Raw genomic sequence first — 19,845 nt, 5'->3', positions numbered from 1 at the left:
TAACATGATGAAATAGAGTCTGACAGTGGGTTTGTTTGTTCTAGTGACACAGTGTGTGATTTTTAAAAATGTTTATGAAGTTCCAAGGGGATTGACTGGCCTATTGGGGCACAATAAGTGCAATCACTGTTAATTGGGATGGAGAGAATGTTCTCCATAAAATTTCAATATTGCATCTACTGTAGTTATTTTAAGCAGGATGTCTACTCCAGTTGAATCAATGGTCTGACCACAGAGACGGTTATTTTTCTGCTTCGCTGATTCAGCCACTGACCAGTCGGACTCTGTCTATGCCTGTTCTGTCTCTCAGGTTCTGGTCCTGTCCAACAGACTGCTGAGACCCACAGACGTCCCTGAGCTGCTCTTCACCAGCCAAAGGCTGATGCCAGACATCGGTGTGTGATCAAAGAAGGAGGACCACACACACACCCTGTCTCCACCTCCACGTATGGCACGTAGGGTGTGGTGAAGGGAAATGACATGCTCCAGTCAGGTTGTGTGGACTGGTAATGGACTGTGGTCCATGGATGTGGTGAGCTTTATAAAGAACTCGAAGATTAACAAATTATCTATTTAGGCTTTTTTCAAAGGCATTCCCGACGGTTTACCTCAGTTTTCTTATTTTAGCGTACGTCTCCCTTCCCTTGTACTCACAAAATCATCTGGTAAAGCAGCAATTAGGTATTTATGGAAGCTGTCATTCCAACCGTACGCAATGAAGTTTTGGCTCAATCTGGTATGAAGAGAAGTCCAACTTTAAACAAACTGACATGTAAATCAAGTTGCTTCAGTACATAAACGTTGATTGCATTAAATATGAATAAAAATGGTATGACTGTGAAACTCATCCATGTGAAATGGAAATTCTTGTAAGAGTCAGTATTCATAGAATGTGTGTTGAAATTGGGTAGTATGTGTGTTGACATTGATTAGTATGAGTTACTTTATATGTGTGATTTGTAGGGTGGGATCCTACTAACTGAAGGGCCCGTTGCTCTATTTCATCTGCATTGCTAAAGCAATTGAAAGGTCCAAGTCTTTTTCCACTGAGCCAAAGTGAAGTCTTTAGCACAAGGAGGAAACGGCGCACTGAAGCTCCGGACGTCCCTGGTGCGGATCGAATAGTGCCCTTTACCTCCCCATGACAGCTCATTACAAGTGAGAGTGTGAGGTAACGTGAGGTGTCCTGGTGTTAACATGCCGTTTCAGCTCTTCAGCATGCAGAGAGGAGCACGTGGGACAGACATCTTCCATATAGGGTTCATCCACACCAGATGTCCTATATGCTGCCGCAGTACAGAGAATGAACAACTCACTGTTCACATGGGCTGGTAACTCATACACTCTCTGTGAAAGCTGACGCAGAGTGTTGGGCAGCAGGAGGACAGAGGTAGAAGTGTAAATGGCCACTGATGCTGACTGGCCAAGCTAACAGCCCAGAGGGATTCACTAATTACACTTTACCCCATCAACACACACACATAGGAACAGCGAACTATCTCCATGTCATTCCACACTGGAGCATCATTGAAGGTAAAAAAAAAAAGAAGTTGATGATTTTCTATAGTGGCTTTTATATAATCTCAAACAAAGTGCAAACAATGCAATGGATTGGTATTTTGTCTTCCTGAAAATTGGACCTCTTCCCCAGACTGAGAACTCTTGAAAACTGAGGGTGGTTTTCTTTTAAGATCTGTATTTGGTTCTATGTATGTAGTGAAATTGCATAACGGGAAGGAGGTATTTCATGTTTTTAATCGTCTCATTACAGAGCTCCATGATTTAATAAATGTATGCCCTTGTAAAGTGAGTGTGTAATTGAGTCCCTTACATACAGTTATGTGTAATATTTGCAGACATTAATTATAAGTTGGGTGGTGTTCGGTTTTAAACCAATTCGTTTTATTGCCTTTAATGATAGCTTTGAGCAAAATCTGCAAGAGATCAAAGTCTGACTTTATAGTTGCCATCCCAATACGTCCCCAACTTGGACATTTAGAGAACGAAGGACCCATTTAACCTACTATAATCTTAACCATCTTCCATTTAAATGTAATCCAAGCATTTGAGCAGGCTCTGTCCCATGTCTAATGACATTTCCTGCTGTAATTTAGTTTGCCACTTCAAATATGGAGAGAAGTGTTCTGTTACAAACATGGCATAATTTGAGAAATACAAGATATCACCTTCCCCTTTGTGTTTTCCAATTGTAGGTTCACAATGATCTTCTCTATTTTAATTTATTTTATGAAGAAAACATTTGAACATGTTTTTTTTCGGAACTTTACCAAGCCCTGTCAGAGAATGTCAGCTGACTGACCATGATTGGTCACGCATCTCTGACAAAGACACTTCAGTCACAACCATCTCAGTGGTCTCAGTCACCTCTACTTTGAGAGCTATTATGTGAATCATTGCCTCGTTAAAGGTGATGTAGTGCCCTGTGTATATTGGGGGGGGGTCAACAAGCCTTCCCACTAGTTTGGTAGAATTGTGAATTATACGGTTAACAGTTATTATATGGTGGTGAACTTCCCCCTCATGAAAAGCGCCATACAATTTGAATTAAATCGGCCAATTCAGAGGTTACCTTTAGATAGTGCTCAGCTGTACCCAGGACGTGTGTAGTGTGTTCACATGTGTAGTGGATAAAGGCCTGGGCAATATGGCCAAAAGTGTTCTAGACTTTCAAAATAAATGTTAAAAACAATGCATTTCAAAATAGTTTGGAATTTGGATGGCTATACATCAAAATAGGATGAAATGTAGGATTGTTCATTTAGCACCGTTTATAGTGCTCATTAGACAGTCAATGATCAGAACTGTTCCAGATCACCCCTGCCTTAGTGTATGCAAACATCTCTAATCATGGATCGGTCAGTAACAGACCTGTTCGAGTAGGTCACATGAGGACAAGATCAAAACAGAGTCATCATGAATTCAATGTTTTTATTTTCAAATAAATATAAGCCATTTGGCTTTCTTAAAGTGCATCACAAATCAAATACCCACTAGACCCCACCCAGTGTCCACTCCCCGATGCCCCAGCGATCCCGCCTTAGTTCATTACCATGTGCCAGGTGTTTCCTGGCAGTCATACAGGGAATGCACTGGAGATAAGACAAGAGACGTAACGGTAAGAACACAACGTTCTGTCAAGTGCTTGTCTGACGAGGCCCGCAACCACCCCCGGGTTGTGCCATGCAGTAGCAGCGCAAACATTTAACTGTACCAGTTGGCACCAGATGAAAATACTCTGCAGTGTCCTTCAAGTCTTCTGTTCACAGGAGAAGATCTGTGTTATTGATGAAGAGGGTCTGGACTTCATCTCAAGGACACTCCATGCCCCGCCCACCCCTTTCAGTCGGCTGACAAAACACCTCAGCTGCTTTAAGATCTGCAGACTGTGAAGTCTGACAGAAGAGTCACTGACAGACCGGCTTACCCCGCAGGTCATTAACCACTCTGCCCAGACAGTGGCCGCAGTTCAAGTACAGCCACCGATTGTCTCTGCTGCTCAAACAGGCCAGGCAGCTGTAGCCGTACAGGAGCCAGAGTCCCCCCCAAACAAGCAGGAATCCTCTGCCCACTTCTCATCAATTATTTTTCGTGAACCTCACTGGCCCACTTCGTGCAAGACAAACGGAGTCCACCTCACACGGACGTGACGGTCCTGACTTTAGCCGACAGGGCTTGCTTGAAGCGCCTCTTCAGGTCCTGCATGTTAGGGGACTTGGGCCTGGGGATGAGGGGCGAGCGGCCCTTCTTCTCAGCCACGCCGCCGGAGGGGGAGGCTGCGGGCTGCTGCTTGGCCATGTGGCAACAGAGCCTGTGGAAGGCCCCATGCACCTGGCTGTAGTCCTCGCTGGCTGACACCTCGTAGAAGGAGCAGCCCAGAGCCGCCGCAAGTACAGGGCCCTGTTGGGAGTCCACCTGCCTCATGTGGAGCAGGTCGGCCTTATTGGCCAGCAGGATGACCGGTGGCAAGTTGGCCCCACCTGCCCGGGCAACCAGCTGGTGCAATTGGCCAATCAGATCAAAGCTACAACGGTCAGTCACAGAGTAGACCAGCACCACAGCGTCAGCCCATTGGATGGAGCAGGTCACATGATCAGGTAGGCTGAGGCCATTACCGGTAACCTAAGAACAAGGAAGAGAGCACGGTTAGGGAACTTCTCCTGGTACCCATTCAGAGGTTTTACATACACAAATACACTAACTTCAAGCCATCCTTGTCAGCCTTACAGCAAAGTGATTTCAATTGAAATTTCAACCATTTGTTTCCATTATGCAACAGGTCTGATGTACATGAATGGAGTGCTCTAGTCACTTGGAGTAATTATACTATTCTCTAGTGAATGGAAATCAGGTGATTGAGGAGCCAGAAGTGGGGTATCCTTGACCACTGGTTAAGACATTCGTTTTTCTGAAGAGGAAATTAGACGTCTACTGGAGACGAAGTCGTACTTAATTTATAGAAGGAAAAAAAACTATCCGGGTTTGGACTAACGCCAAGACCAGGGGGAAGAAGAACTAACAGTTAAGGCTCAGACTTCACATTGCCTGCCTATGATAATGGCACTACTGGACGATGTTAAGTTTTGGTCATTAGCCATTTATTAAAAAAATAACTTCAAAACCACACAGAGTAGATGGAAGACCAGACTAAATGACGTAGACCATTAAACGAACTCCCAAGCAGCCGTCGCAACTGCGCAATTTAAGCTGAGCGTATTTGGGAAGAGTTCGTAACAAAAGGCACATAGTTAACTTACGTCAACACCCGGAGTGTCTTGGACTTGGATGGCAACTTGTTCTCCTCCGTCTACTTGGACCTCTCTTGAATAAAGGTTTCCTGCGTTTCTTTCGTAGTCACCGATGAAGCGCCTTGTCAGGAATCTTACTACCAGAGCTGAAGAGAGAAGACAATCACGAGTTAATCGTCATGATGTTATTTACGAATTAACAAGAAAAGTGTTGAATTAATGTAGTTCATATAGCCTCTTACGCTGCTGTAGCCATTACGCCACTAACAAGTGCAAAATAACAAAATCAAAACATTAAATAACCAAAATTGACTAAATAATTTACCGGTTTTGCCAACTCCGCCGCCCCCGATCACCGCTATTTTGATAGTCCGGTTGGACGGACATTCTGGGGTCGCAAACTCAGCGATGGTTGACATGTTTTGGATCAGACGCATTTTGAATAAATCCTCCTGAAGTTTTCAAAATTATGCAAAATCCAAATTAAATTCAGCTCGTTCAAATAATATATCCGAAGATGTTTAGTAAGTAATCCTTTATCAGCTTCAGAAAACTGCTTGTGTCTACAGAGTCTTTCTAACTGAAGCTGACCGTAAGAATACTGCGATGTGAAAGCCTGTTGGCTTTTATAGTGCCAAAGTAACGCTCAATGCTGATTGGCTACTGGCAACAACAGGCTAACTCGCCTCCCTGCCCCCCCCCCCTTCACGTGGATATGCAAGCCAAACACTAGGAGAAAATGAATGCCCCGTGCAGCAGGTGGGTCAGTTCGGCTGAATTAACAAAATATATTTTCTTTTACAGAAAAAGCGGTTATTGGTGCTATATAGACAGGAGGGCGCTAGTGGTAGTTTATATGACACATTTGACTATATGAATCTTATATTATTACCTAAAACACGTAATACGGGTTGAATTAGACTGTGATGATCCATGATCCTCCTATCCAAAAAGTGATTTAGCTTCAAGTATAACAAAACTTAAAACTGGAATATATAGTTGAAACGGAAACAAGGTATTCACACGCCTCTGTTTTGTTAAGAAATGTTAACAAGGGAGGGAGGGGCTTGGAGATAGTTAACCATTACAAGTCATAGAAAGAGCAATGGATGCATGGTCTGCTATCAGTTATATTATAATGATAGGTGCAATCTATGTTTTGATGATATCAGGTAAAACAAAGTTATATATAGGGTTCTAACAGAATACTATATTTGAACTAACCTCATGAGGCATTTATAATAATCATCATAAATGTGTCCTGTATGTGCACCTCAAGGTTCTTGGTTAAAATAAATTATGGACATGCATATGTGATCACACAGATGCTCTTCTGCAGGAGATTCTGAAACATCCCAGTGCATGTAGGCTACACAGCGAAGTAAAGTTGTTTGTTAGTTTTCCTATTTAGATCAAATAAAAACCATCCGGGTCATTTTGTCTGTCAGCTAATATGCAACAGTACTGTGAAGTGGATAGCTGTCAGTTGGATGGTCGCCTGTTGTGTCATTGGGAATTGGCCGGTTCTTTTGTATGCGACTCTGTGGAGGGTTGTTTTGAACTAGATCTATGCTGATGGTGTTGGATGATAGAACCAGGCTGACATGCCTGTACAAGTCCCCATCTTGGCAGGGGGTCTGATGTTTGCTGACGTTCTCCACCATCCCTCTCAGACCCCATGCAAACACACCGAGATGTCAAACAAGTGTGGCTCCAACTTAGTCTTCCTGACTTCTTCCTGACTTCAGTGTCCTGAATAGCTTCATAACTTTGCAGGAAAGACGCAGTTATAATTAAGAAGGATTTACTTATTAAACTAATTGGTTATCCTCTGTGTTTCTCACTCTACAACCCTTATGGAAAGCTGCACTTGTGCCTTCCGAACCTTCAAATCCAAACAATGAGAGTTCTCAAATCCCAAAATGAAAAATCGAACAATTAAGTAATTGAATGAAACAATTAGAGCCAAGCCAACTTCTGAGGAAATACAGCATTAACAATGGACTGATGTCCAGGCCAGTGTGTCACTAGTCAACCCTACTGAGAAGCCAGTGAGGTCGGGTCAGCCAGGCTAACGTGTAAGATTTATTTTTTCCTTCAATATACCCTTCACAGCACAGTAACTCAAGGTCAGTAGGATGACTTAGAAGTGTTCACTTTATTGTTTTCAACGTTCCATTAAGGATTGTATGCAGGTATGCAGAGCAGTGTTTCACAAGGTCTTCAATGCATCTAATAGGTTTAACTGCTACTGATGGCTGAAAAACATGCTCCTCTTTCTTACCCCCCCCCCGTGTTTCATCCGTGTTAATGTGTCTACCTCCTGAGGTATGTTGGCCACCAGTGCTCTTGTTATTAGGGTCTGGTATGTACTTTTGATAAGAGCCCTGATGACAGACGGTGAAATTAATGCCCCCAATTCGTCAGCAGAGAGGTCCCTGCCAGCTGCACACAGCACGCCAACAGCCCTAGTGCCCCATGGGAGGGCTGTTCCTGCCCGTTATCCACATCCAAATGTCTCCTTTGTCTTGACTGGTTGTGAGCTGCAACTTTGCCCTGTCATGACAACAGCTTCAGAACTGCGGGTGTAGAGCCTGTGTTGGTGATATAGTCACTTGCACAGGAACCAATGCTTGTCTGCAACGCTGGCTAGTGCATGCAGAAAAACTTTGAGAGGATGGTTTTGGTGATTGCTCTGTGACCCTTTCTTCCTTGATTGTCAAGACACACTCCTCAGACCCGCGATCCCCCTCTTCCCTGTACTCACACGTGACGGGTGGTGACACATCAGAGCCGTCATAGAGATTAGCTCATGTCCATGGCGTTTGCAGCTCTAGGTGCCTGCTAGCCTAATGAAGGAGCGCGGATGTCCACTTGTTACAACAGTTGTCTGATATCCGGCCATTCACACTGAGGTTGACTCTTCCATACATATAACATGTACCTGAGGCCCACAGCACACGTCCTATTAGCGAATTCTATACATTGTGACCAGGTTCATAGATTTTTGTGGTTTCATCAATCTCATCATTCTTCCCATTATTGGATACACAACATTTTGATGAAACAAAACCTACAACTGTGAGTAAATCAATTGCTTCCTCATATCAAACTATAAGAATTGCTTTTTGTAACAGTTTTTAACAGTTGATATATACACAATACGTTTAAATAGAAAGTCATGAGTGTGCTCAATCTGTACTCTAGCAGTAATGATCTCAGGTCTCTATACACATTTAATGTTGCCCCAGGAGACCTGGGTTCAAACCCTGACCCCGCCTTTCATGCTGTGACTCCCACCTCTATGTGGCCCTCTAATTAGAAAGCTTTTGAAATAAAGCGAAAAAATCCTAAAGTGTGCATTTATAAAAAAAAACGAATGCGCTTCCTCCTGTTAACAGTGCTATGCAGTTGTGTAATGGGGGGCGACACTGAAAAAAAAGTACAATGTAAAATCCAGACGAGGATATGGAGAGAATAAACATTGCGTGGGCAGAACAAGGAGCGTGCCAGTGTGAGGGGTGTCACTCACACAGGGGTGACAATAGAAGGCTGAAGGGGGGGGGGGCTCTAGTCGGGGTGTGGACCTAGAGGGGGACATGCAGGGAGCAGCAGGGGATTGTCGGGGTAATTGGGCCGGTGGAGGGGACAGGGCCCAGGTGATGTGGGGGGCATTCTAAGAAGGATGTCCTTGTTGACATGGAGGTGAAGACTGATTTCCCATGGTGGGGAGTGGAAGTGCCCCGCCCGCCTTTTACACTCTGGCCTAAGGAGAGAGGGCAGAGAGGAGAGGCGTTCCAGGCTGTAGTCCTCATCAGTACACAAACGCTGAGATCCGTGGGGGGGGCGTGTTACCTAACGACGCGCTTTAGGTGCGACATGGATGTCCATGCACACCAAACAGATGCCATTGCACCTGTGATTCATTGTGGTCCGGCCGGATACACTGGCAGAAAGACTGCCTGACCCATCTGAACAGTGCCATCTGTCATTTATGAACCGTTTCTACAAGCAAGAAATGGGCAAAAAAAAACATGATCACTACTGTTCCTAAAATACACCACAAAGAACAAAATCCAAAAGAAGAGCAGGGGGAATTTGGAAACTCAAGGAGTATTTTATGTATTTGTTTATATCTTTCACGAGGGCGTTAACATATGCAGTGACCAATGGAACATCTTTTGACTCATTTGCCATGGCAGCTTTATGCCTGGACAAAGGAAAAGAGGTTGTTTTTCTTATTGAAATGTAAACATTCAAACATGTAGGTCAATTTACATAGTCCTGCATGTCAACAGAGAGCTTGGTTGGTAGCTTGGTTGGTAGTTGAGAAGGAGGGGGTGGGGTGGGGGGGGGCTGCTGAGTCTGAATCACAAAAGCCCCCCTCCTCTCAGGAATGTGCTTCAGGCTCTACACTGTGAAGTCAACCATAATTGACTTCTTCAGAAAGGAGATGGAAAAAATTTACATCAGAATTTTACATCACTTTTTCCCCTCTTGTTTACATTTCAAACCTGATCTCCAGCATAAGATTGGCTGGTTGTTGGTTTCTACTCGCTGTCAGGTGAGTTTTTAGGTTTTCTAACCTGGTGGGGACCAGATCCTGATCCATGAGATCCTGATCCTGGTCCTAATGGGGGAACGTGCTATTCTTGATTTAGTGGTTAGATTTAGGTTCAGGGTGAAAATGTACAATTAATGTTAGGGTTTAGTCTTGAGAACAATCAAACTTTGCGTGAGAGAGAGAAAGAGGGGGAGAGAGAGAGAGAGAGAGAGAGAGAGGGGGACAGTGAAAGAAACAAAGCATAGTTAAAATAAAACACACTGGTATAATATGCTTGTGACCATATCTGTACTTACTGTAAGACTTTCAACAGCCATAGATTACTCTCCAACTGGTGGTGTGAGGAAGCTTGGAAATGACAGCCTTAGGATGAAGGGAAACGTGCTCTTGGCGGCTTTAGGTTGATTCCCTATATATTCCTGTAACATACTAGGAAATAATCCCTAAGTGCTTAGTTTGTTCTTGTCTTTAATAACTAAAATATGCATAAGTAGGTACAGTTATACTCAGTTGTGCATACTGTTATAAAGGTCTTGCAAAACGTCTTGCGAGGTAAACCTAGTCATAGATACACTTTCAAACTGAACAGAGAGTAAATCAGTGGAGCAACGTTTTAAAACATTGATGCATTAGTTAAGGCTGGTTTTACATTAGGAGAATATGTGCAGCAAGAGCTACCACTTTAAACGCTCTCCTGGGGCCGTTAGTATTCACTGCTGTACCACAGAGGCAAAGCTATATTATGGATACTGAGAAATTGGTGAAGAAAAGACAGTAAGATTGTATGAACATGAAAAATTTACTACTTTTCAGTTTACTTTAGTCCTTACTTGTGGTGTGGCTAATGTTGCAGCACTGCTCTGTATGTATGTGTGCCTATAGAGGAATACTGTAAATACCTCAGTACAAGGACTAAACAAACAAGCTACTCATCTATACCTTATTGTGATTTTCTGCTGCTGCTTTAATTCAGATATTCTTTAGGGTGAGTATTGTGTAAATGGGACACTTTGTGAGGATTGGTGTAAATGGGACACTTTGTGAACACGGGACAGATGCAAGGATTTCCATTACAAAGCTTGAATGTCCCATTTTGCTAATTGTCCCATTTTCACATTACCTGCCCAAAATGAACACAAGGTCCAACTTAAATGTATCTTTGGCTTTTAACCCAACCCAAAATGCCGGGGGCTTTGAAATTGGGCGCCCGGGAGCAATTATGGTTTAACTGTCTTGCTCAGAATAGCAGATTTCAATCTATCAAGATTCAACCTAGCAAGCTTTTAGTTACTGGTCAGTTGCTCTAACCACTAGGATACCTGAAATTTGACTAACCCAATAATTCATAGATGTGCGGGCTACATTAAAATTATTTAATTTATTAATGTAGCCAACAGAGAGAAACTGCTGTTCTCTGGTATTAAGGAAGTGCAGAAACATGTGGCGTTGCATCCAAAAGAGATGTTCAACATTGCAGCCAACAGTACAACTGACTGCCAACTAGCTTACCTATATTAAACCTGGCATCATAAATAACACATTATCATTTGTGTATCAGTCAGATACAATTTACCAAGTATACATCAAAACCATGTCTTTAACCTATAACCTTGAGTACATTGTATAGATGTCTCCCACACTCTCTCCTGGGGAAGATATAGGTCTCTCAAAGAGAGTTTTGAATCTAGATCCCAAAAAATATATTTTGTGTCATCAAAGTAGTAAAATTTAAATTGCCATATTAAAATGTAGATTTAGAAACTTAACATTAACCCTAACTCCTATCTCTTTGGACCTTAACCCCAAATATTTTACCCTAAACCTAACACCAAAGTCTAAAAATTGCCTCTTTTAACCTTCCTGGTTTCACCACAGTTTAGTCCGCATTGATATAGTGAAACCAAGCACAATCATTTGAAATAAAATTTTAATCTACCAATCAAATGTACATTTAAACAAAGCTCAAATATTACAATGGTTGTTATGTGAATCGACCCAAGTAGCACCTTCTTGTCCACACAGCAAGGCTTATGTGTCCCACACACACAACATATGATAGACACTCTCTATACACACAACACAGATCAAGTCGGGACGCAGAGCTAAAAGACTGAAATGTATGGGTCCAGGCTACTGTTCTAGGGTCTCGTTTAGCTGGTAATTTAGCTGCCCCTCAGGGCTGTGTCGGTCTAGCCTGCTTTAGAGCTCCAACTGTCCGACCTGGTCTGTTTCTGGAGGGCTACAGTCAGGACTTCTGTTTTCAGATTTCAGACAGTCTGCCTCTGGGCCAGCTCTGCACTATTCTCTAGAGAACGGTGGTTCCAGGGAAGCAGAGTGTTGGCAGCACTGGTGGGCAGATCTGTCATTGGGCTCCACTTTAGACGTTATGCTTTATGGGATCTAAATGTCTATTAAACAGTCCGGCTGCAGACGAAGGAGAGTGAGAATAATCCACAAGTCAGACGTTCTGTTATGAGAGGCATCCGGGGGATTAAAGGTTATTTGTCTTTATTTCATGGCTGAATGTCTTTGTGTGTGTGATTCAGATAGCGTTGCGTCACCACACACAGACCATTTCTTTCATGGTTCCTGTGAGGCAGTTAAAGTAGTCCATGCGCTCTTTATAGGAAAGTGGTGACCTAGCTAATCGTCACACTTGCGAGAAGCCAAAAGATCTCTCCCGCCCGAGCTGTGTGTCTCAGTTCCCTGTTGTGTATACTGATGTAATTATTTATTTGCGGCATTTACCTGCTAACTGATATTACAAGCAGATGCCACATTTCATGTCCATGAATTGCAGCATCTAAGGAGGTTTAAGGGTTTCTGTGGTCGTTTGCACATAAGGGCTTTCCCATAGGTCATGTTAAGAATAGATCAATTCAGATTCACCGCTTGTTGACAACCTGCAATCCCAAGTACACCATCCAATGCATACGTAGCATGGCAAAACAATAGTTATCTAGGTGGTGTATAATAAACCCCATTAGACAACATGTTTTGTCTCAGGGGACTCTACATTGTTTTCCACCACCGTGGACTACAGGTGACAGAGCCATGAAACAGACACGTTTTGAGGCACACCAGAGGAGTGGTGCCTGCTATGACCTGACTGACACGTTTTACACACAAGGGTTGATGAAAAAAATATTGAAATATGAGAAGTTTGTTTGTGCCACCTGTCCGCTGCGCTCTCTGAAAGGAGGCCAGACTCAGACTGTGGTTCTTATCAACATGCCGCAGCTTGCTGCCTGGCCCAGGGCTCACAATGACCCATAGAACATATTTATATATGCAGTCCAATTATAAAAATCACTAACATGCTTTGCTGGATTCTATGCTCATTTTCCTTGCTGTTTTCCCTGAACCTGTCATGTCCACAACCAAGCTGAAGACCCAGGTCTCACTGAATAGTTGATACATGTCTTTTGTGATGGACGGCAGCTCCGCTCCACAACTCAGGCAGGCTACAAGGCTTATCTCCTCCTTAGTGATCAGATTACCTCTCATTTGTCTTCCGCATACTCTGTAAGGAGACATCAAATTGCCAGTCATTTTGTTAGAGAGATGGGATGGTGACATTTGCCGTTGACATGAAGCAACTCTAGTCAGCCTTCACCCACTGGAGAGGATAGCAGTGAAGGGGAAAACATTCAGTCTGGTATACTTTCATCTGTTTCTCTCACCTAGTGCCATTAACATAATTGATTTATCTTCACTAAGTCTCCGTGTGCTCCAGTGTGTTGTTAAAGTGCAACCCAAGGTGATTATCATCATAGTAAGTATACAAGACATTACAGGGACATTGGCATTTATTCTCTCTGATGTAAATGTAAGAAGTGGTGGTTAAATGCACATTATGGCCCATGGTATACCGACAAATGAAAAGTCCTTTATGAGTGAGTAGAGTGTTGCTGGGAGATAACCATCTGAACCTGTACGAGACAAGGCAATCCAGAAGGCTGATTCTGAGATTCAAAGTGAGATGGGTCTGGATTCCCACGGTCAATCTGCAACAGAATCTTTTTGTGTGAATGTCTGGTTGTGTATTAGTAGATACCACAGTTGTATTGGGTCAATGAAAATCTGTCTAGTTTCAAATGGATATGTTGGACATTTCTGTCAATCTGGCTAGTTTCAAATTTATATTTAAGACATTTAAATCAATCTGTCTTTTTTCAAATGGATATTTAAGACATTTATATTGTATACATTTATATTGTTTCAAATGGATATTTAAGGTGGTTAAGGGTGTGTCTTGGTATGTGTGGATGTGTGTTTGGTAATGTGTGTGTCTTGGTGTGTGTGGATGTGTGTTTGGTAATGTGTGTGTGTGTGTGTTCCAATTCCACTTGGGCTAAGTGAACAGAGGGAAACAGTTGAGGTTATGCAGCTGCTTCTCTCTTGCCTCATCAGCTCACCACAGGCGGTATGTAGAGGCCAGTAAGTGCACCCTCCCTGTTCTGACCCGGCCAGGCCCGGCTCTCACCAACACGTTCTCAGCAGTAGCACCAATTTAATCTGAGGCATAGACGACGTGCTGCCCGGCCAGTAACACACCGCAGACCAAGAACAGAAAACTAGCACCTTCAGGCAATGCGAAGGACTGGAGTCAGCTTTCTGGGTGGACACACCATGTACTCCTTAAGAGAGGACTGGCAGCCGGGACTGAGAGGAGATGAGATGTGCGTCAGATGGTTGGGGAGCAGGGCAACATGCCCCTCAAAGCCCAACCACTCAGCACATAACACTAATGTCCCGCTTGTCCTTAATGAAACGCGTCTGGCGTCTGAGGACCTGCTGTGTCTGCAAATGAATGATTCGCATTGGCGCTGCATTTCACCCTGGGGAGAGGCCCATTCACTCCATTAATCCAGCTGAGGCATTGTGTGTGATCGTGCAGGAAAATGAATCCAGGATTTTGGGTGACGACTCGAGTCACTGAGGACATGAGATTATTAGATGATAAGGGATGAGACGGAGAATCCTGAAATCACATTCCCTCTACTCAGAACTCGCACGAATGAATGCTCAACTACGAAGCTGTAGCTATAAATTAAGAAACTCTGTAAATTAGCAATGTTTGCTACATTGAACACAGCATGTGATTAAATATAACGTAAATGTCCTACTTCTGTCTGGGATGTGAACACACCTTAATACCAATCACGTCTCTTCCCTAAATCTGTATGTGCTCCCTTTAGATTAGAGCCATGTAAGAATAATGTTTATGTGGTACCTCCACTCAGTTTGGTACAGTAACATGGTTAAGGTGGTTTATGGCTTTACAAACTGGCCCTGAGCTGCCATGTGCACAGCAGCCATTTGCTTCCTTAACCGCCCGGTCACACCAGACAAGACGCTTAAATTCACATCATTGTCTGTAATCAGGACAAGATACTGTTGAGTCACTTCAACCTGAACTTTCCTTTGCACTCTTGACCATAGAGGAGAGACTACTCCTTTTGTAAGTGTTTCCAGAACCCCAGGCGGTACACGTTTTACTCTTAACCCTGGACTAAGGTGCCCGGATGGGGCTACGAGAGATCTGTGTGCTGTTGGAGGAAGTTGGAAAAACATTGCCATAATCTGATTAACACATAATTAATATCTCTCCTCCGTTACAGCTAATTGTTCAGGTGCTTGTGGAACTAGCACGATCTCATAATGCCGACTGACAGGTCGAAGCTGAGCCACAAACTGGCCAATGTTAGGCTTTCTTTGCAGTGGACGATGCACTAACAAAGAACTGACTCTGAGAGATGGACTGTGAATCTTTTCACTTGTCCTTTATATTGTGGTGGTATGCTGGGGTAAACTAGGTCAGAGCTGCATATGAGTCTGGGCAGCGAGTGATGAATGGTTTATATAGAGTGATAGAGACAGCAGAGAAAAATACTTCTCTCCTGGTGCACTTAGCTGTTTTTTGCATGACAAAAAAATGAAAGATTTATAGTTATTGACAACTAAATGAAACTTCACTATCTCTGTCACCAGATTTAAACTCCATTTAAAGCCTGCAGTTTGACTATAACAGGGCAGAACAAAGGATGTAAAAGATTTGAAAATATTCTATATGGAAGAATGTCGATGAACCATTCCAATGCGTACTCCAATTGCATAAAAACAAAACCATTATGCCTCAGCACGGTTACCCTTGCCAGGGAAGGCTGCACAAATTACCTAAAAACAAGGCCAGTCACATTTATAATTTTTTTTTTGGGGGGGGGGGGGGGGTTGATTCCTGTTCCATGTTGAAAAAGCACATCACAGCTCATCACCTGTGTTCATATATGGAGCTTTTTTTGCTCATCATAATTAAAGGTGTCAGCAGTTTAAGAGTTGACTGTAGATGGTCACTCTGTACTGCTGTTCCCAGCTACTCTCTCTCATAACTGTTATAACGATCACAGTGGGCCTATTGTTCTGATCTTTCTATGGCAGTGCTGTTGGTCTCAGGTGACTGGGCCTGAATGTGTTGCAGGTGCACAGGTGCATTATGGGAGGGCTGGGACTGACTATAAAAGCCTTGGTGTGCGCATGTGTGTGGTGTGCGTATCTCTGGATTGTGTATCATTCTGTAACCTTGCGACCGATAACTTGGGTAGCACAGAGAGACAGTGTATAATACTGGCCAAGATGAAGGTCAACCCCACACTGTCAGTAGCTCTGGGTTTATAAACACACAGCTGGGCCATGGGCTACCACCATTACCACACTGACTTCCTCCCTGCCTGACTGCTCTGTGCTCTGTTTAACTGGAAAGCACAGTTTGGGAATAGATTCCAGATGAGGCTAGTGGAACATATCACCAAAGCCAACAAACACACTGGAATAGTTTATGTTTATATAACCTTTTTGATCTTCCATTCTTATCGGACGTTCACTCCTCTTCCTCTCCCTCACTCCACGTCTTTCACCTTGTCTGTTTTGTTTTATCTACCACTGTTTTAGTCTGTCTGTATCTCTTTTTTCTATATCCCACTTCTTTTTCTCTGCTCTCTCCCATCTCTACTTCTTTATTTTATTTATTGGAATACAACAGCCATGAGCGAGCAGACATTATCTGTCTGTAAACCATCTACATTAGCATAATTTCACCTCTGTTTATTTTATTATTTTTTAAAGCACACCTACACCCCTAAAACCTAAACTATCATAGACAGTGCTGTGGTTGGTGCTGTCCATGACAGTTTTAGGTTTGTTTGTAGGTCTGCGCAAATAAGCCTATATTTTAGTTCCCTTGGCCCTTGACAGGCCTGCAGAGCAGTGTTACCAATTTACTGGCATCAAACTAAGCCCCACATAAGTAGGCAACAACATGGCAAGTGACCAAAGAGAACAATTTCTAAAGAGACTGGTCTTGATTATGAAACCTCAGTAGATCAGGTATCTGCCTGTCGGACCAATCGGCAGGCTCCATTAATCAGAGTAACCATGTGCTTCAGGTATGTAGTAATTGAAGTCCTGTTATTCAAAATGACCTGGAATACCACCGGTCTGCCTCTAGCTGAGAGTAACTGATAACCAGAGGGAGAGTGTTCAATCCAGGATCCTTTTTTCTACATAGTTCTATTTTAACTAAAAATGAAAACCTACATAATTTCCCCTAACCCTAAAACTAACCTTAACTCTAAAACCCTAATCCTCAACCTAACCTTAACTCCTAACCACCAACCCCTTACCCTACACATCCCTGCTGCATTCCACTCTAACAAAAAAAATCTTGGTTGGGGCACAGATGACACTGCAATCCAACCAAAACAAATGAAAGATGTTTCACTGCTTACATATGAATTTAGGATTACATTAGTACACCAGGTTTCTGAAGAAAACATGTTTCTTCAGAAACCTTAAAATAACCCAGACAAAACCACTGCTTCCACTCCAAGGCCAGTACCAAGAATAAACAATCGGCACTGTTTTTACTGAGCTACTCCAAAGTCCTTTTTATCTCAGCATTTGGGACATGATACATAACTCAGCTCCTTTTCATGACTGTAAAACACATCAGGAAGCTTACAGTGGTGGCCCATCTGTCTGAGCTGCCACAGCATGGCTTCAAATCCCACTCAGTGCAATTTCAGCAAAACCCTCCTCTATCTATATCCTGTCCAATAAAGCAAAAAATATCCCTGAAGAAATACATTTTTAAAATAACATTTAGTAGATATTTTTAATTTAGTAAACTCTTTTTAAATGACTCAAATGACTGGAACCCTTCAAAGACCTGTTGTGTGTGTTGTGTGTTCTTGCGTATGTGCATATTTCCTTATGTCTGCATGTTTTTCAGTGTGTGTTTCTGCAACCCAAACATGTGAGCCTGGCCTTTCCCAGTAATGGAGCCGACAGACAAGTTCCCAGGAGGTCCTACTCCACTGTTGCCAGGAAACATTCAGTGGGTATAACATTCCTGTCAAACCCTTCCAGACATGAGGAAAGACCCACATCAGAGACAGATTTGTAGCCACAAAAACAAATCGAAGGCTGAAAAAGCCATGGCCTGCTTGGAGCTCCATCCACTAAATCTGTGTACTCCAGCACACTTGCTACCAGGAATCTGCACAACTAGCCTTCTGACTAAATAGGCATATCTCTTCTTCTTCGCTGATCCATAAAATAGAAATAAATAAATAGAACCACCTCCTGTCAGTCCTTACCAGCCTTTCTGTTGATCTGTCACTATGATGTCAGTTAGTATCATGACAGCACAACCCCAGTTCACTTTTCTCCAAATGTGGAGTTTCAGCAGGATTACCACTGGTAGAGCAGAGTGATAATGAATTGAGCTGATCTTCTGTGGTTCATGACGTTACTAATTAGGTATCGAGATGTGTGATGGAAACAGTTCTAATCTAAGCATCTGAATTCTTTTCTGAGATTAATATATTCAACACATTTCCCATTCAACACATTTCAATATCTGCTATGCAATATTATCTGGCAAATTTTCAGTCCATAGAGGCTGGACATATTAATAACTATAATAAATATTTCAGTAAGAGCTTTGAAAACACATCAGAATTGGAATGACTTGCAGGAAAGCTAAACTTTTTGAGTGAAGGTAAGATTGGAATTACAATTGAGTAAAAAACTGAATGCAAACAAAACGCTCATTCACTTCCACTGATAGATGTGGAATTTAGCAGTATTTATTATAATTGGTCTATAAAAACAGGAAAGTGAGAACAATCTGGGCTAACACAATGGATGTAAGAGAACTTAGCAGCTAGCTACCACTCTTCCTTGTCCCCCTGATTCATAAATACTTACGGGAACCTGTCAATCAACGCATTCTCAAATAAACCCCTGTCACATTCCAGAGCTCAGGCCAACAAAGAGGCTTGACGACTTCATCTAATCTTGGTCATTCCCAGGTCCTCTTACCCCAAACTAAAAACACTGATGGTGTTGTTTCATTGGAATCTTTTCTCTTTTTCCCCCCATCGCGCTTGATGTCTGCTATTTATTCTTAGCTGTCCTTTTTCCTTTTTTTGTTCACATGTAAATGGTAAGGAGATAATTGCTGGCAGAGTGTCGTGAAAGCCCCAGACAAAAGCCAAGCAGAGAGACCTGGGGGCCCAAGGCCCCTGTGGAGCCTCAGAGAGATCCCTCCCCTTCTTCTTCGTTATTGCCATCTAACTGGTGTTTAGTGTGCCTGCTAACAGTGCATCGCCACTCCTCACTAAACATACAGGTACAGTGTCACAAGGCATGGCTGTCACGTGGGGTCATGCAGCACCTTTCTATTTCAGGCAGACTTTAAAGTGAAACTGGAAGATAATATTCACCCTATCTTAAACAGACATTTTCTAATTAGGTAATTCCGTCTTTGGCAGTGTTTACACCAGCGGACCAATTCTAGACACTTGCCCAATTATTGGCAAAAGGGTTGATCTTATTGGTCAAGTGTTAAAAAACACAGTTCAGGCAAAGGGTACGTAATCAATAAACTGATATTTACTCATGTAAATACTGTTATTGGCCTAATTTCCTTACTGGTGTTATTGATGCGCAGGGATGACAGTAATTCATTTGTTTGTTTTTCTTCCAGTGGTACTGGTAAATTAAATGTTCCCCACTTGTACACTGGTTTACATCCAGGAAGCACCACAAATCTCATTGGCATTTACATTGGCAGTCCATTTCCAATATTTGCCCAGTTGAGCTGATCTAGACAAAATTATTTTTAAAGATTCTCGGTTGGCCTGTCTATGCAAGGCTGTCTATACAGGCAGCCAAATTAAAAAATGTGGCTAAATTGTTGATTTTTAATATACCAATCAGGTCAGAGCAGCATATCCTGCATTCCACTGCTGGCACACATCTGAGGCTAGTCAGGATCAGTCCGGGTCAATCCCTGGATGTCCAGATGCTTCTGTAAGGGGAATTAGGAGGCACTCTATTGAATGGTGTAAAATAATTGCAATGCCCCAGGGTAGTGGTTGGGGACATTGCCCTTGTTAGGGATCCACCTGTCAAATGGGATGTTATTGAGTTTCCTGACTCTCCTGTGGT

The 19,845-nt window shown here is 42.8% G+C and overlaps 2 protein-coding genes across 3 annotated transcripts in view; one reads left to right on the top strand and one right to left on the bottom strand.

Moving 5' to 3' along the window:
• The window catches only part of scfd2 (sec1 family domain containing 2), a 103,743-nt gene extending 103,210 nt beyond the window's left edge, over nt 1–533 (top strand). For both annotated transcript variants that reach the window (XM_010872211.4, XM_010872209.4), the window contains one exon: nt 311–533. In XM_010872211.4, the coding sequence (XP_010870513.1) occupies nt 311–403 (93 nt within the window). In that variant the 3' untranslated portion in view covers nt 404–533. The remainder of the gene's footprint in view (nt 1–310) is intronic.
• Nucleotides 534–2,935: 2,402 nt separating this feature from the next.
• rasl11b (RAS-like, family 11, member B) lies at nt 2,936–5,382 on the bottom strand. The gene is made up of 3 exons (XM_010872207.3): nt 5,092–5,382; nt 4,776–4,912; nt 2,936–4,140 (listed from the first exon to the last, which is right to left on the bottom strand). Exons 1-3 carry the CDS (start codon nt 5,201–5,203, stop codon nt 3,655–3,657), a joined length of 735 nt encoding a protein of 244 aa, XP_010870509.1. The 5' UTR covers nt 5,204–5,382; the 3' UTR covers nt 2,936–3,654.
• Between the last annotated feature and the right edge of the window lie 14,463 nt (nt 5,383–19,845).

The sequence above is a fragment of the Esox lucius genome, chromosome 8, assembly GCF_011004845.1.
Source record: "Esox lucius isolate fEsoLuc1 chromosome 8, fEsoLuc1.pri, whole genome shotgun sequence".
Classification (NCBI taxonomy): Eukaryota; Metazoa; Chordata; class Actinopteri; order Esociformes; family Esocidae; genus Esox; species Esox lucius.
The sequence above is the reverse complement of the archived record's forward strand: the minus strand, read 5'-3'. Positions and strand labels throughout refer to the sequence as shown.

Coding starts and splice junctions, on each gene's coding strand:
- rasl11b (XM_010872207.3), bottom strand. CDS start 5,203: ATGCGTCTGATCCAAAACATGTCAACCATCGCTGAGTTTGCGACCCCA. Junction 4,913..5,091: donor CGGCGGAGTTGGCAAAACCG/GTAAATTATTTA, acceptor TTCTCTCTTCAG/CTCTGGTAGTAAGATTCCTG. Junction 4,141..4,775: donor AAGACACTCCGGGTGTTGAC/GTAAGTTAACTA, acceptor CCTTGTTCTTAG/GTTACCGGTAATGGCCTCAG.